The sequence below is a fragment of the Metopolophium dirhodum genome, chromosome 7 (assembly GCF_019925205.1).
Source record: "Metopolophium dirhodum isolate CAU chromosome 7, ASM1992520v1, whole genome shotgun sequence".
NCBI lineage: Eukaryota > Metazoa > Arthropoda > Insecta > Hemiptera > Aphididae > Metopolophium > Metopolophium dirhodum.
Window position 1 is genome coordinate 22,540,266 of NC_083566.1, and position 17,289 is coordinate 22,557,554.

At 28.0% G+C, this 17,289-nt stretch overlaps 1 protein-coding gene across 2 annotated transcripts; it reads left to right on the forward strand.

Moving 5' to 3' along the window:
• The first annotated feature begins 626 nt into the window (after positions 1–626).
• Positions 627–11,718, forward strand: LOC132949014 (polycomb protein Pcl). Of its 2 annotated transcripts, none has more exons than XM_061019754.1 (12): positions 627–784; positions 1,435–1,486; positions 2,459–2,587; positions 2,662–2,859; positions 3,536–3,670; positions 4,563–4,735; positions 5,247–5,442; positions 6,111–6,178; positions 6,343–6,513; positions 6,948–7,071; positions 8,290–8,421; positions 8,476–11,718. In XM_061019754.1, exons 2-12 carry the CDS (start codon positions 1,463–1,465, stop codon positions 9,184–9,186), a joined length of 2,061 nt encoding a protein of 686 aa, XP_060875737.1. In that variant the 5' UTR covers positions 627–784; positions 1,435–1,462; the 3' UTR covers positions 9,187–11,718. The 2 variants fall into 2 exon arrangements, with proteins under 2 accessions (XP_060875737.1, XP_060875739.1); XM_061019756.1 differs by lacking the exon at positions 627–784 and adding an exon at positions 843–1,369.
• Positions 11,719–17,289: the final 5,571 nt, after the last annotated feature.

Sequence of the window (17,289 nt, forward strand, 5' to 3'; positions counted from 1 at the left end):
CCTATCGTTGCTGAGACGCTACCTATACTGTATGGGGTGTAAGTTTTAAAAAATATTTTTTTGCAGGTAGGTATAGCTGTATAAGTAGGTAGGTACCTCCAATTTTTTTCAAGGCTAAGATAAAATGGTAAGGCTAATGATCAGATGTGTCTAAGGTTTTAACATATAAATAATTATTATAATTATTCGGATTAATTTGGTCCTACATAGCCGCTACTTATTTGAATCAATGTTGATAGCAATTTAATTTAGTATATTATAATATTATTTGTAATCTATTTTGAGTATTATTATTTATTATTATTGAAATGGTTCTATAATAATTAGTCGTGTGCACTGCACAGTCTTTGTAAATATCAACACATCGTGACAATTATAAGCTACACAACACGCAGAAATACACGTAGCCACGTAGGTACCTGTGGGTAGGCGACAACATTGTTATTATGTCGTAAACACTGGGAAAAAACATTGTAAATTGCATGCAGTCTGATATTATTCTGTTGGGCATTTCGCGAAGAAAAAACAATTTCAGAGGCGGCCCACCCGACCAAGGCTGACTGATAACACTGGTCGGCAGGTGGCGGTGGCGGCGGCGGCGACGGCGCAGTGGTGCCACCCGGGGCGGCCGCAGTTCAGTGATCCGACGGGGGCCATGAACACAACCGCAGACGTCGAGCCCAGCCGCGGTCCAATCGAAGATGTAATCAAAAGGCTGACGAGAAGTCGAGGAATTGGATCGCTGCTGCCGTTGTCGCCGTTGTCGTCGTCGTTTGCGTTTATGGTGAGTTGGGACACGGCGTGTCCTGGACTATGTCGAAGGTAGCGAGTCTCTGTCTGTCCGCCGGACGCCTTTGTCCAGTCCCCGTGCTTTAGGCCGCAGGGATAACGGTGGACGGCCGTGAACACCGGTGAAAAGGCTTGCGCTGGCGACGGAGATGGGTGGCTAGTCGTCCGTATCGTTTACCCGGTGATGACGGCAAGTTGAGTATGTTGTGTACGAAGCGGAAATGTGTGTGAAATATTTGTATGGATGTGTTGTATAAGCTTCATCAGTGAATGTTATAGGTAGTGTTTGTATTTGTGTTTAGTGTGTGCGAGTGAGAAAGTCAGCCTAATCGTGGTCGTAGGTATTCTACAGCTGGAAAGCTCGAGACTGTTTACAGACACTCGTTTCCGTATGTCAAACGCTGTGCGAGTTACGAGTAACAACAACCGTGTCCGCTACTTCAGATCACTGGTCTTGCGTTTGACGCTTTATTCACTACCTATCATTCTGACAGTCTATCTACAGAAAAGTTGTAGTTGTTTGTCCAGAGTAGAATGTATTGTTTGACTATTCTGTACATCTATTGTACCTGGCTAGAAAGTACTTGTTGTTTATAGGTAATTGATACCATTTGATAGTTTTTAACAATATTCTATTATTTGCAGGATTATTCGACAATGGATAGCTGACAAAATGTTGCAGATCAAAAAGGAATCTGTGAGAAATTTATTGACATTTTTTAAACTTTTAAATAATTTAATTAGAATCAAGAGTTTTTCTCAATATTGATTTCTTTCTATCTTTGAAAATAACACGAATGTTATCAATTAATCAATTATAACTGAACTATTATGTATATTTCTTGAAAATAGAAAAATCTTAACATTTTCAAGTTGTTTTTAAAAATTATTCAAAAATCAAATCTAAATAAAGAAAAATCTATAATATTGGTACATTTAATATGGTAATATTATTCAATACCTATTATATTTTCCTATGCCTATTATACAATTTTTAGTATAAACTATATTGATAATACATTTGGCTTTTATATAATATATATTGGTTTTTGAAAATTTGCTATTTTATTAGTTACCTATTGATTGAATTATGGTTATTTGAACATTTTGAACTTATTAAAATCAAACGAAACCATAAATACCTATATATTTTTCCATCCTTCAAATAAGACGTTGCACCTACCTAAATATAATAATTTTTCATTTTCAATAACTTATGGGGTAAAAATTTCCACCAATACTAATAATATATATATAAATATGTATATGTACCTAACATAGCTCTATTAAGGGTGATGGGGGGGGGGGGAGGGAGATGCAACTATGTAATACAGTTATATTATACAATTTATTTATATCATTTATCAATCAATATTAAATAATAAAATTACTTATAGACTTATGATATAATTTATTTACAATCTTAATACCTATATAAATCGAATATAAAAAAACAAAATACCTAACAAAAAAAAAATTGGAATTTATAATTTAACTTATGGGTCCCCAAAATTCCTAATTGGGGCTTTGGTACCTACCTATTAAGGGATTTTACCTACACTTAGTTATAAATACAAAAGTATCCTTTTTTGAATTTACTATACATAATAGGATCTATTGAAGAGTCGAACAGATTTTAGTCTAACCATTGATATTATTTATTTTTTAGATAAAAAGGGAGAGCCCCGAGGCCCCTACTCCTGATAGTACAACTGTTGAAAGCAAGAGTTATATTTGTGGAGAAGAAGTATTGGTTCATCTAAATGATGAACGATTTTATTTAGGATTTATAGCAAAAGTAATTAATATTTAATTATATGTTTTTCAATTAATTATAAACTTGCTGTTAACTAAATTTTATTTTACTTTTAGTTGAGGTATAAAGAATCTAAATGCTTAGTTAAGTTTGGTGATAATACAGTAAAATGGGTATTCTTAAAAAATGTTACACGGATGACATGTACGAGTACCACTACCCAATTTTGCAATGTGTGCAATATCGAGGCTATGCCAGATGATATTTGTGTATGTGATAAATGTGCTAATGTATACCATCGTAAATGTCACAAGGTAAATATAATTTATACTACCTACTATTAAAAAAATATATAAAAGGCTAGTTGATTAAAATTTGTTCTAGAACCTTTTAAACAGTAATTTTTATATTATAAACTTATATGCATGATAATAAAAAAATGTTGACTTTGTAGACTTTGTTCATTGGTGTATAAGAAATTGTGCCCAAATCTTCAATAATTTTTATGAACTTGTATTTTATAAATATTACATAATCCATCCCGGGTGTCATACAATTTATATAATTTGACTAATAACATGTATTAATAATACTATATATCTTATGTCTTATATATTGTAATTTATTGCGTTCTGTCAGTGACATCAATTTTTATTACTTGTTTTAACACTTACTGCTCTAGTTTTGATTTATATTAGTACTATTAAATGAATACTCTTCTTTTTATAGTTAAATATATGTATAATAATTGTCTTATTAAAAAAAAAATTTAATTTAAATTAATTCAGCAATAAAAAGTTCTTTGGTAATTATTTATTTTTTGGTTTTTCTATGTGTGGAGTATTGATAATTCTATTAAATTGTTATTAAGTATAATTAATATTTATTACATATTATATTATAACATGTTTTTATTCTAATGCAATTAATTATATTTATTTTAACCGTTAAAATATGTATTTATAAAAATAATGGTTCTATTTTTTGCAGCCGGAAGTTGAAGTTACAGATATTACTGTATGGATATGTTTTCAATGTAAAGAAAAACAACAGATTAATAGACTGCAAGTCACAAATTCTGTATCAAGCACAATTGTTCCAAAAGTTGTTAAACTACCTTATGATGTATGTTTTCTGTACTATTAGGATTCTAAATTTTTATTGGTAATCAACAGTGCTCGGATTTAAATTTCCTTTTGAAAAATGACCTATAAACTCCAAAAATGCCATATCAAAAAGTACTTAAGAAAATAAATTTACTTAAAATAATCTTATTTTTTATTTCAAATAACAAAAGCGATATATCGATGAATTAAATAAGTATTAATACTGTGCAATAAAAGTTAAACATGTAATTGTTTGTTTAACATGTAATTTTATTAAAATTCTTTAAGTATATAAAACAAAATGAATGAAAAAAATATCATAACTATACACTCCTACTTTTCCTCGTAAACGCTACATGGATTTAAAATTTTAGTTCAATGTCCCCTGTGTATTGAAAAAATAATAAAATGTAAACACTTAGTGAAACCACACAAACAACAAGTAATGGTATCCGATAACGGCCACACGCACTACTGATACAATATTATTGCATGATAAGAAAATTCTTCTTACAAAACACGTAATACTGAGCAAAGAAACACAAACTGTGTACAATTAACATATTAGTATGTGCTATATGGGATTGGTTTCTTCAATAAAAGTTGTATATAATCAACTAATTGGTTAGAACTTTAATTTTATTTAAAACCATATAACCTGATGTTATTATAGTACAAACTTGAAAGAATATATATAAATGTGTTTCAATCTTGTGCTTTTTTTTGTCACTACGTATACAATAAGCTGGTAAAAATTACTAATAAATTGAAAATCACATTAAAAACGTTAGAATAAATGTTAAACTTGCATTGAGTCAAGCATTAAAAAAAAATATGCAAATACATTGAAATCCGAGCCTTACTAATCAATCAAATTAATATCTTTATTTAAATTAATTATTTTTTTTTAGTTGAATGCTTTACAATGGGATATACATCACCGTATTAACAATTTAGGAACCTATTGCTATTGTGGAGGACCTGGTGACTGGTTCATCAATATGCTGCAATGTGGTAAATGTTTACAATGGTTTCATGAAAAATGTGTCACTTCATTGATATATCCTCTGTATCTTGGCGATAGGTAAGCTAAAATAATCTATTTAAATAAAATTATTTGTGAGAACAAATCTATAGACAATTTAAAAACTAGTTAGGTATTACCTTTATATTTAATTAATGTTTTGTTAATTAACTATACTCTATTTCAAAAGAGAATATACCGCTTTCGCGCATGTCGAATGATTTGATTGGTACGTCGAGAACTACGTGATCATGCTAAGTGCTAACAATGGGAAATTTGTGGGGAATGCGCGCCGCTAGACATAAAGTGGTCGCCTGTATATTCTCTTTTGAAAAGGAGTATAGATTGTTAATATTAACTTTTTTTAAAAACACAAATATTATTATTTATAGTAAATTGACAGTAGATAAATATATAAAAAATGTCTAACATTAATTTTTATTTAGTAAGTAATAGTAAATGTTGATTATCTAAATGTTAGCTTTATTTATATTAACTCCCTTTTTATTGGCTGAAAAATTCATACAATCTTATTACATTTTAATTTTGCCTTTAAATATTTTTGTTTCAGGTTCTATGTCTTTTTGTGTTCGGTGTGCAATGTAGGTACAGAGTTTGTACGTCGTATTGAAATGGAATGGTCGGATTTAGTTCATCTTGCCCTTTTTAATATGACTGCTTATAAACCACAGAAATATTATGATGTGGACATAAATATACTTCCATACTTAGATAATCATTGGACTTCAATGTATCTACCTCCTAAAGTATGTTTTATTTTTCATAGTAAATATTTTTTGTAATTTTCTGCTCATAAAATCAGTTATTTTGATATAAACTTAGAAAAAAAAAAAATTAGAAAAACTATAACTAAACTTTCTTTATTTGTTATACATATGACTCATTTTTTACTACTTATGCAATATATTTTACATAAAACATATTGTTTAATTCATAGACATGTACTGCAATGGAATCAGTTATATTAATCAAACCTTTTATAAGTAATTTCCAGTAATTTTTAATCATATTCATAATTAAATTATAGTTTTTCACCACATTGCTGCATTAAAATGTGGAACTACTTTTTTTAACTGAAGTGTTTTAAAAAAGTCATTTGTATTTTGGAAATGTATCCATATAGCATGTATTATAATATAGAGTTATCAATTAAGCGCCAGGATAATATGCTTTGATGTTGCTCTTATTGATAATTCTTTTTAGATCAGTTTATTATTCAACATTTATAATTTATGAAACAAATATTTGAGTTTATCACATATCACATATGTTACACTGATCTGTTTTACAGTATCCTCTATAAATTGTTGATAGATTTAACTATAAGTTATAGTTAAGAATATAATGTTTATATTAAAATACTTTTGAAAAATGTATTTTGCTATCATTATATTGGTATTATAATTGTTTACAGATTCTTAATGTTCCTGTTGATGACAGGAAAGTTTATGTTGTCAATTCCCTGCTCAAAGACACCAATCAGTTAGTATATAATTTTAACTATCAATTAACATATTATGTCATAGTATGTTTCAGTTTTAAAAAATGACAATGCAAACTAAACTATATATATATATTATTAATTGCTTTGCATCTTATCTTCTATAATACTTAAATTTAACTATTTATATTTGTCTGCTTTACAGTAGGTTTGAATTCCAGGGTAAAAAACCCACCAACATGTGGGGACTCCGACTGAAGTTGCCACCTAAGCCCCCACGTTTTACGTTACCCGCAGAAGTTCCAATTAATGAGAATCTTTTGCATCACCAATTGCGCAATAAACTTAACCTCAGTATATTACCACCTCCAAAAAAGTAAGTATTATAATATCAAAAAAGTTGTATATACTTTAATTTTAACCAATCAAAAAATTAGTTGAAATAATTTTTTTTTAAATATTTAATTAATCAATTTGTAGAACTTATTAATAATATCAAATTCTATTTTAGTTCATCTAACAAAAACCGATACAAAAGCTTTCTTTCTTAAATTATATTCTGTAAGAATATCAAAGTGGCGATGGTCTCTGATAATACTGTCACCTTATCTGTTCCCTTTAAGACTTACCTAATTAAAAATTAAGTTTAATAAGATGTTTATTTAAAAGTCATAGTTTTTTTATTAATGTTTCATACAAATCATCACTATTTAAAAATTTTGATTTTTTGTGAAAATATTTAGTATGATACTTAAAGCATAGGATAGTTAATAGCATACTTAATAAAACATTTAATTTAAATTATCTTAGGACTGATCTTGTAATAAATGAACGACTTACCGAGTCAATGTATTCAGTGGAAGGATTGAAATTTTTACATCAAGATTCACATGTTGTTATGTTACCAAAAGGCCTTCCATCCATTGGACATAATGTAAGTATTGAACGTTTTAATTTTCACTGTAAAAAAATGATATAAGTAAATTTGCTATGTTGATCTGTTATTCTACATAGAGCATTTTATATATTCTATTAAACCAAAAACTGTAAACATTTAATTGTTGATAATGAACATTTTGCAAAAGCATAAATTTCTCCTATCTCACTTTCCAATATCAACAATCAACATCTTTATATCAGCTAACATTGGTTTATTATCCATTTATAATCATTACAATATTTATAATATTGAATCATATAGAGTGAAACCTCTAAATAGCGAACACTCTTGGTCACCAAAATTTTGTCCGTTATTTATAGGGGATAGTAAATTATTACATTTTGATATTTTTAAAATTATTATTAATTATTATTATTTGTCATAACACTTAACTGTTTCACCGATAACTCAATTTGTCGTAATCTTTTCATCACATAACGAGGTTTTTATCGTAATTACATTATTACGAGAGTACATAAAAATGTGAATATGTATTATTTTCAAATAAAAATTAGGGATTTACCATTATTTTTAAAACTCCCTATTAAAATAATGTCTGTTATTCGGAGGTTTTTCTATTGAAAAGTAGTAAAAATGTCCCCCCATTCCCTAAAAAACGTCCGCTATTGGGAGGTGTCCGTTAGTGAAGGTTTCACTGTTTTTTTATTTCTAAATTATTTTAATTTGTTACTGACTTATTAGTAAATCCCGATATACCGTAAGGCAGGTTGTACGAAAAGGCTCATGATATAAATAGCTTAAAATTATTCAAAATATTTTAATAATTTCATTGTCTATAGAAAATAATAATGTACGTACAAGCTTCAATTCATTACGATTAATATTTTTTTGAATGGCAACATGTAATAATTATTAATTTTATTTTTGTCAATATTTGACTTTCAAACACTTATGAATACAAATTTTGAATTATGTATTTTTAGTATTGCCTATCTTTTTTGTGCTCATCTCCAAATTGCAGTAATTTTTTTTATTATTTATATTATTTTGTATGATCTTTTCAACAAAACAATTAAATAACTTGCACTTATTATTGATATGTGTGCTTAAAATAACATTAATATAATATCACTATTGGCAATAGCTAATAAATAATAATAATTGTATATTTATGTTAATTGACATAGTTTTAGATGCCTACTACCATGGCTTGATTTGATTTTTTTTAATTCTTATATTTATGTGTTTTAGGTATGTATTAAAAGTGCCAGTCCAATTGTACCTGTTCCAAGATCTGTAATTGAAAGACGGATTAGGCAACAACAAATAGAGACAAATAAACGAAGTTCTCGAAGTTCGAGTGTGGTTACTAATAAAGTTAAAGTAATATTTATTTAAGGTTTTGTTTGACTCAATTTTATTTTATTTAAATTTTAGAAATCAATAAAAAAAGAAAAAGTTCCTGAAAGTCGATCACCGTTTGATCTCAGTTCAACTGAGAGTACTCCAGAAAAATATATATCGGCATCTGAAGGAGAACTGACTAGTGAAGATGAACCAGATGATGATGAAGACCTTGATGATGAAGATGATATTGATTCGTTGCGTACAACGGACCTTCAAAGCCGCCGTAGTCAGAGACTTCGACTTAGTGTCAACCGTTTATTGAATGGACGACCACTTGCTAGATCATCGCTTCCTCGTGAGACTCGTTCTGCTTCATCAATTACTTTGCCACTTTCTTTAGCACCTGTAATTACTCAACCACAAGTTCGCACCACCAAACGACGTTTAAGTGAAAAAGATTTGCGTGTTGATCGTAATGGACAGTATTTAGTTAAACGCAAGAGGTTACGTCGAAATGGCTTACAGAATAGCGGTTTGACTCCAACAAAACGCCAGTCTAAGACCAATTGTAATGGTCGTCCAATGTATAAATCTTATTCAGATTTCTTTGCAAATCACAGTCACTCTGTAAATAGACCTTGTTCACCTGAGAATGCTGTAGACTCTACAGCTGATCTTAAAACTCTTGTACATTCGTATTTTGGTGCTAGTAATAGAATTGCTAATGGTGAAGAATATACTATATTATGCAAAAGAACTAACCCAGATGGGTCAGAAGAATTTTTAATTAGATGGGATTAGCATATTATTCTATGTAATCATAAACATAACAATATTTTTCAATTTAAGTACATTTCAAATTCCCCATAGAAGGAAAACAAAATGTTATTACATTTTAATAACATGATTTTAATGATGATTGTGTAAGCTGTTATTCATCTGTATTCTGTTACTATTACCAAACCTGGTATTCGACTGTTATTATCAACGTTCCTGATTTGATTCTTAATTTCCTATTCATAGCTATTGTGATGAGAGTTGTATTAAATTTGTATTGTTATAATCAATATTATATTCTTGATGGAATGTTGGCAATAATTAGTTGATACAAATATGATTCCTATATACTAACGTGTATTAAAAAAAATACATCGGACTTGGCTCAGTTTCATACCATTATTATACATTATCCAAACACATTTTAGTTTATTCTGAAAACTCTGAGTTTTGGGTATTGTTTTTAAAAATTATGACTATATCAATTGTTCGGCATTTGTCACAAATTGTATGCCTATAATAATTTCCTACTACTTATTAATTACTTTCATAAGTTAGTGAATGTGTATGGTCGCACAAGGTTTTTAAGTATTTATTAAAAAAATCAAGCGAGTGTAAAAAAAGAACAAGTTGTATTTATTATTTTTATTATTATATATTTTTTAACGTAAATTGTGTTCATATTTATAGTTTAGTGATATTGGCGCAATAGCTATGGTAACTTTTTGGGTGAAATTACCATATCACATTTTACTGGTCCTCAACCCATCCCATAGTTGTGTAATTTTCTGATTTTTATTTAAAAAAATTTCTAAAAATGTTAACCTAATTGAATAGGTATTTTATTTAATCATTGGTTAATGAAAATACATAACCCCATTAATGGTACATTTATTTAATATAAAATGAATGTAATAAATTTAAATAGAACAAATTGTTTATGATTTAAGGGTGTAATTAAATTGTTTATGCCTATACTGATGGGTTATCTAGTATCATGTAGATATATTTAGTGTAATTTTTACCTATGAAAACATTTTTAATTTTAATCAATGTAAAGAATTGTATGCGTTAAGACTGAAACATGTGTCCAAAACGTGAAAACGATTATTTCTGGTAGTGGTTTTAAGGTCATGGCATTTAAGAACTTTAAAAATAAGTGACATTTTTTATGGGTAGTTATTATAAAATGTTCTAGTGTTTTGTTCATACATTCTATGGGTTTGAAATTGTGTTGTAGATCTCGAAATTTATTTTTTTTTAATGCGTTTTTTATTGTTTTGAATTTTGTTTCCCATAACATTGATATTTTTAACATCTTGGGAAATGTCATAAAGATATACTCTCGTTCATTTTTTGGAATTATTCTTAAGAAGCATATTTCAATTTGTGATGATATTTTGATATTTTTCTTTATAAATAATTACATTCAAGTACAATTTTTTTGCCATACATATTAAGCTCGTTCTATTAGTATTTATAATAAATAAATATATATTTTTTTTTCTATGAAGGAATATTTTTTATATGACAGGTTTTTAAGTACAAATACAGTAACTATTTGAAATATCTTATATTCAAATAATCTATGTTCTCTTATGTAAAATTATCAATGATTAATTATGTAAATTATCACTGCCATTGAGATGACTGTTAATTATATCATTTAGGCTTTATATTTTGGTTTGGCTACCTGAAATTATAATTTTAAACAATTTTTTTTTATTTTCTTCGACATAAAAATGATGCATGTTCCTATAATTATTATTTTTCAATAAAAATAAAAATATATTAATTTAGTTTTCCAAATCATACGTGGTATGAAGCAATCCAAACTCAATATTATTTTAAACAGTGTATTATGCATTTATTATCCGTTTATAATTATGTATGTTTAATTAAGTCTGCAATACTGCTTTATACTTTAGAACGAATTATTAATATTATTTTTTTTTTTTTGCTCCATCTTAATATTATATTAATTGAATTGTTATACGTAGTCATGTAGATTTTTATAGATGAGAGATACCTTTTCAGAACCCAATAAATCTTAATGTGTGATGATTTATGATTATTTATTATAATAAAAATAATTCTTTTCAATGTATTTAAAGAATTTTGTTTCAAAGGAATTATGCTATTTAATTATAAAGGAATTTTTATTAATATATAAATATGTATTTATATACATATTTATTATGTGATTGTACCTATGTATTTTTAATAGAATTTAAGGAAAGGCATATGAGAAATAGAAATACAAGTTTTTTACTTTATACCTAATGAATTATTCAAACTAAAATAATATACATATATTTTGTATTTTGTTTTTATGTTTCTGCGATATGTGTAAATCAAACCAGTGATTATACAATGTGAAAAAATATTTTTTTAACATCAGTAATTAATTAAAGGTGTAAATGGTGTTCTAATCATATTTGTAAATTATTTCTGATTTCTGTCTTACAATGCTAAAATTCTGCATGACCAATACAATTGTGTTTTTCTTTAAGTATATTAGTTCAATTTGTTTTGTAATAGTAATAAAACAGTGTCGTTTCTAAGAAACAAAACTTTTTTTATGTAACAGAAATAACAATATTGGTATGCTAGCCACTAGGTAGGTACTTTGTCGATAACATACTTTGAAGTCAGAAATTGCACCACTTTCAAATACTTGTTTTGATAAGATATTTTGTGATTACACTTAATGAATATAATATTAACGGGGTCCGTTTTGAAACTTATCAAACTGCCCACGGTCCAAAACATTTAAATACCCAATGACTTTTTCACACGTTAACAATTAATAACAATCATACTATTGTAATAGTAATAAAACATAGGAACTTCTTAGATACCGTTTTTTTTTTGGAATTTCGGAATAAAAATCCACAGGCTACAATATTACTCACAACTACATGAAAATGGTTGAACAAATATTTTTTAAACGTTAATTTTATTAGTATCTATAATTACCACATTATTAATATTTAACTACAAATACGTATATTTTATTATATTATATTATATTATACTATATTATATCATTCAAAAAATTAATATATATATAATATTATAAATAATTTTCTAGAATTTTAAACTACAATATTATAATTTGCAAATTTTTGTCGTTAAATTGAATTACACATAATATATTATCGTAATTTAAAACAAAATATTATTTAAATTATTATTAATATTCTATTATCACTAAATATAATTTTTTTGAATGATATAATATACGTATTTGTAATTAAATATTAATAATGTGGTAATTATAGAGACTAATTAACGTTTAAAAAATATTTGTTCAACCATTTGCATGTGGTTGTGACTTGTGAGTTATATTTTAGTTTGGGGATTTCTTTTCCTAGGGTCGGGGATTTTTTTCCGGGGTTGTTCGTCGGGGGAATTTTATTCCGATTACCGTTTTTTTGACATACGATAACGCATCAGCGTGGTGGGCGTCTAACGTACCTATCAGTCAACTTCTCGGAATTAATTTTTCTCCTATGGGCTTTCAACATAACGATCGGTGAAGGAGACACGCATATAATATATATTATATACGTTTACTATAATGACAATATCCAAAAATATCTTTATTCGTAATTTTATTATAAAAATGTAATGTAAAAACTATAATATATATTTTATAATTACGCAGCCATTAGGATCCCTAAAAAATGTGTCTGCGGTCCGCAAGTTGATATATATTATAGAAACATACAATTGAGAAATAAATTGAATATTAATATAAAGTGTGATATACTATTGTCTATTATACTAAAGTCTAAAAGTCTTGAAGATGGCATTTTCTTGGACATTTCACCCCATTTGTAATTATTTCTAATGTCAAGACTGAACATTGTTCTTTCCATTATAATATAATAAGTCATATAATTGATAATAATTTATTTTTGTTACCTATCCATCTATATTAGGCTTTTATTTGTTTGGAGGCCGTCTTCCAATATGCGGTCTACGTTTACCGGCCGCCGTTTCCGATACACTATGTGGTCTACCCAGCGATTTTCATTCGGTCGTTAAGGGGATCGGAAGCGGCGTATTTATTTCACGTTTTAGACCTTAAAAGCCTGACAAGATTACGCATACTTAAAATAATCAGATTTCAATTCTATAAAAAGATTTGAGTTGATCGACCTTTTTTCTAGGTTATCGTGGAAATCGATTTTTGATATTTCTTTAAAAACTGTTCTTAAATCTTAGTTTAGTTTTTAAATTTTTAGATTAAAGCCGAGTTCACACGACTTCGTGTAGTGTGAACCCGGCTTTACTTTAGTGTTTAGTGTCTTTTTTAAGAAAGTCATTCAAAAATCGACTTCTATAATAACCTAGAAAAAAGGTCGATCAACTCAAATGTTTTTCGAAAATTGAAATCCGATAATTTTGAGTTGACGTATTTTTGTCAGGCTTTTAGGTCTAGATTGATTAAAATTAGTTTCTCGTTGGAACAAAATATATTTTTTCATCAAATGCCGTGACTTGTGCATGCGCGTGCGAACCGCTAGTTGTTTTCCGGAAATTATAGTTAATATCCCACCGTTATTGAATATGCGGGTAGTAGTGGTGGCGCGCTGGCCGCTGGACATTCACACAAATGTTTATTTACTACTCACAGTACAGCACTACGCGACTTCAACTGATAAACTAATTGCCTATCGTTTACTCCTTAGAAACAGAGCACTTCCAGCCCCCTTAATAATATTATGGTCACTGATGTAATAAAATAATTATTTTTCTTGTATTTCTACGAACAAAATTTATTACCACGCCGATTGTTCACCAAAAACATATAGGCAAAACATTTTTATTCGATTACCTATCAATAGTCTGTTCCTCCTTTTTTAATTAATACAAATCGTATAGCCAATAATTACGAGAATATTCAGAGTGCTATTAATGTGGAAGTGACGTGAATTTCTATATACATATATAGGTCGAGTTATACGCAGACAGGAGAAGAAGGTTTGTTGCAAGAATATCGACAATTTGCATACGCCTCTGCGTTATAAATTTATAAATTATAATCAATTGGTTGGAAAATCTATCGAGCAGTGCGCAGCTCCTTACGGATTTCATACTATAGGTACCTATATATATGAATATATTGACATATTACGTTAGGTAATAATAATAATGTTGAAAGTAACTCCTGCAAAGTCTGAGGATGGCATCCGTGTGTCGATGATCTCTGTCGGGCCGGACCCAGTGGAAGACTGATCTTATAAAATATATATCATATCGGACAATGCATTCAAAACTAATCGGTTTAGGCATGTAGGCATGTAAACTTGGTGGAATTGTTACAATTGTAGAGAAAAGTTGAAAGTTAAGCCCTATGAAGGAACCGTAATATATTAGGAGCTAACATTTCATTTAATATTTACTTATGTCTTATAGTTTAAAGTGTTGGAAGGTACACATCAACTAGGTAGGATGCTGCTTGATATAGAAAAATTACAATACAAGTAAAAACAGAAAAGTAAAAAATACATTTTAAGTTGACATTTTTATAGAAAAGTAAAGAACCATTTTTTTTAGAATATAAAATAAATGATGTTGTATTTGCGATAAATGTATGAGGTTTTAATGAAATCTAAAAACGTGAAAAAAAGTGTGAACTTTAATGACCTTTATGATTATTCTTCTGCTATATGATTTCAACATACTTAAAGAACACAGTATATGTATTTTTTCATAATTTTAGAAACAATATAATATTAGGTAAATTTTTAAAATAAAAACGTTCAATCTGTCTGGAGCTAGCCCATATTACCTACGCTTTTTACCTACTGGTTGGAAGGTATTATTTAATAACAGAACACAATGACAATGATATATATAAGTAGGTAGGCGCCTAACCTAACCTATAGTTGAATATTGTCAGCGTGTGATTTTTGATCTATAATCCACGATGTTTCACACATTCATCTGATTAAGACGATACCTATATATAACAGGGATATTCGAATAGTGCACCGCGTTAGTTGGCAAAGGGAGCCACGTCGAAGAATTATAAATAAGTATAAATATTAAATATAGTGTTTAATCGTTATATTACTTATAGGTACCGATTATGAAAATTTGAAGTTATCTTTCAATACCTGTACTTAAGTCATAGTTATCGTCTGTATTGTATTCATCAATGGACTATGACCGTCACCGTTGATTAAAAAGTCGCCAATAAATTGGGAGCCTTCAACATATTGTGAAGACTCGAAGGAGCTATGGGATGAAAATTTTTGAATACCTCTGCTATATATAACAATTTTTAGACGACCAATCATTAAGTAATCATTAATTCGTGATGTTTAGTAAGTATTATATTTTACAAAGTGCCAATAGGGAAATTAGGTACCTACCTACTTATTAACAACTTAAAACTAGTTAAAAAAAACTTATTGAACGTCGGTAAACTATTATTAGTGACTATTGTACCTACTAACTAGTAACTACTCATTATTTGTACATATTTATAATAATACTATAGCCTATGCGGCAATCCACTAATTATCTAATATACACCTATTTTATACATAGGTAAATGTATAATGTATTTAGTATATTGCAATTTTCCATACCTATACTTAGGAACCGTAGCCAGAAATGTATTTTGTGGGAGGCACTAATTTCATAATTACCGTTAGAATCACAAAACAATCGTTTTAACGTTTAAGTAGGTAATATAAATTTATATTTGAATATATTATAATAATTATCAATATTGTTTTATTATAGGTAGTGAAAATTACAATTAAATAGCTTGGCACCAAAATTTATAATTAAATTAAATAAGGAATGACGAAGAAAATAATAATAATCAAGTTCTATTTTGAAACCTAATCACCTGTATTTTTAGAGAAATATAATAATCAATCCTTTTTCGATATTTTTTTCAACGTCCCTATGAATATATTAAATAGGTGTTACCAAACCATTAAATCAATTAGGTACGCTTTAGACTAAAGAGAAGCTGTTTTCACAGGTAAAATTGAGTTTATTTTCAATAATGTTTAAACATTAAGATAAAGATGCCTCAGGGAAAAATAATAATCCACCCAGTAGGTTAGTTAACGCTGTTTTTCCGTCTTCCAATTAATTTTTTTCATTACTTACTCAAATTCCCCGGTAAATATTAATGTAGGTACCTACTATTTGGAATTTAAATCATCTTTATAAGAATCATAAGCCAGTTTAACATCATCAAACGATTACTGGCTACTGCGTACTTTAGAAATTAGAAGGTAACAAGCGAGTGAAATTAAAATATCTGAATTTGATTTAAACCTTTAATTAAAAGAAGAGAGCAAGTCATCTAAAAATGGATAAAAAAAAATTAATAAAAACCTTGTAGTATAAGTGCAACAGTTATTACTAAATACTAAGAATATTACAACTAGCTCTGTGTTTTTGAGTTTCTACTATTCCTTGTTACTGTAAGAAATCGTTTCTGCAATTTTACTCACTTAATCAAAAATTGGTTTAAAATCAAATTAATTTCTTAAACGTTTAACATAAATATGTTTTGAAATGGGTACAGATACTTTATTTTTCTAATCGATTTGTTCTAACGCATGTATATCACAATAAAGACGAATAAAATCACCCAATTCCCACTAGGTAATAGCTATATTTTATATAATATACAATTAATGGTTACTTATTAATATACATTTATGATTCATAAATATTAAATTTTCTTTGAAGTGGAAAATATTGAGCGGCGTGCTACGTTTATTTTTTTAAGATGAATTACAATAGTTGGCATAAAAATGTTATCTATAAGTTATAACCGTTGTCGAGATGATAATTTATTTATCTTATAGTTATACTTACCTAATAGATGACGTTGTTAATATTATAATCTAAATTACCGATAATTAAAAAAAAAGATTTTTGGGGAGGGGGGGACGTGTGAGACGTGTGATACAGCATTGGTATATTATTACATACCTAGTATTATAATATTAGAGGTGCATTGTTGTTATACATTTTGCAAAAAGGGTATCATATTATATTATTATTTTAATTTTTGTCACCTTATACAGTCATACCTATTATGCTATATGGATTTGTTTACTTATAGAATGTGATAGAATG

Coding starts and splice junctions, on each gene's coding strand:
- LOC132949014 (XM_061019754.1), top strand. CDS start 1,463: ATGTTGCAGATCAAAAAGGAATCT. Junction 4,736..5,246: donor CCTCTGTATCTTGGCGATAG/GTAAGCTAAAAT, acceptor TTTTTGTTTCAG/GTTCTATGTCTTTTTGTGTT. Junction 7,072..8,289: donor TTCCATCCATTGGACATAAT/GTAAGTATTGAA, acceptor TATGTGTTTTAG/GTATGTATTAAAAGTGCCAG.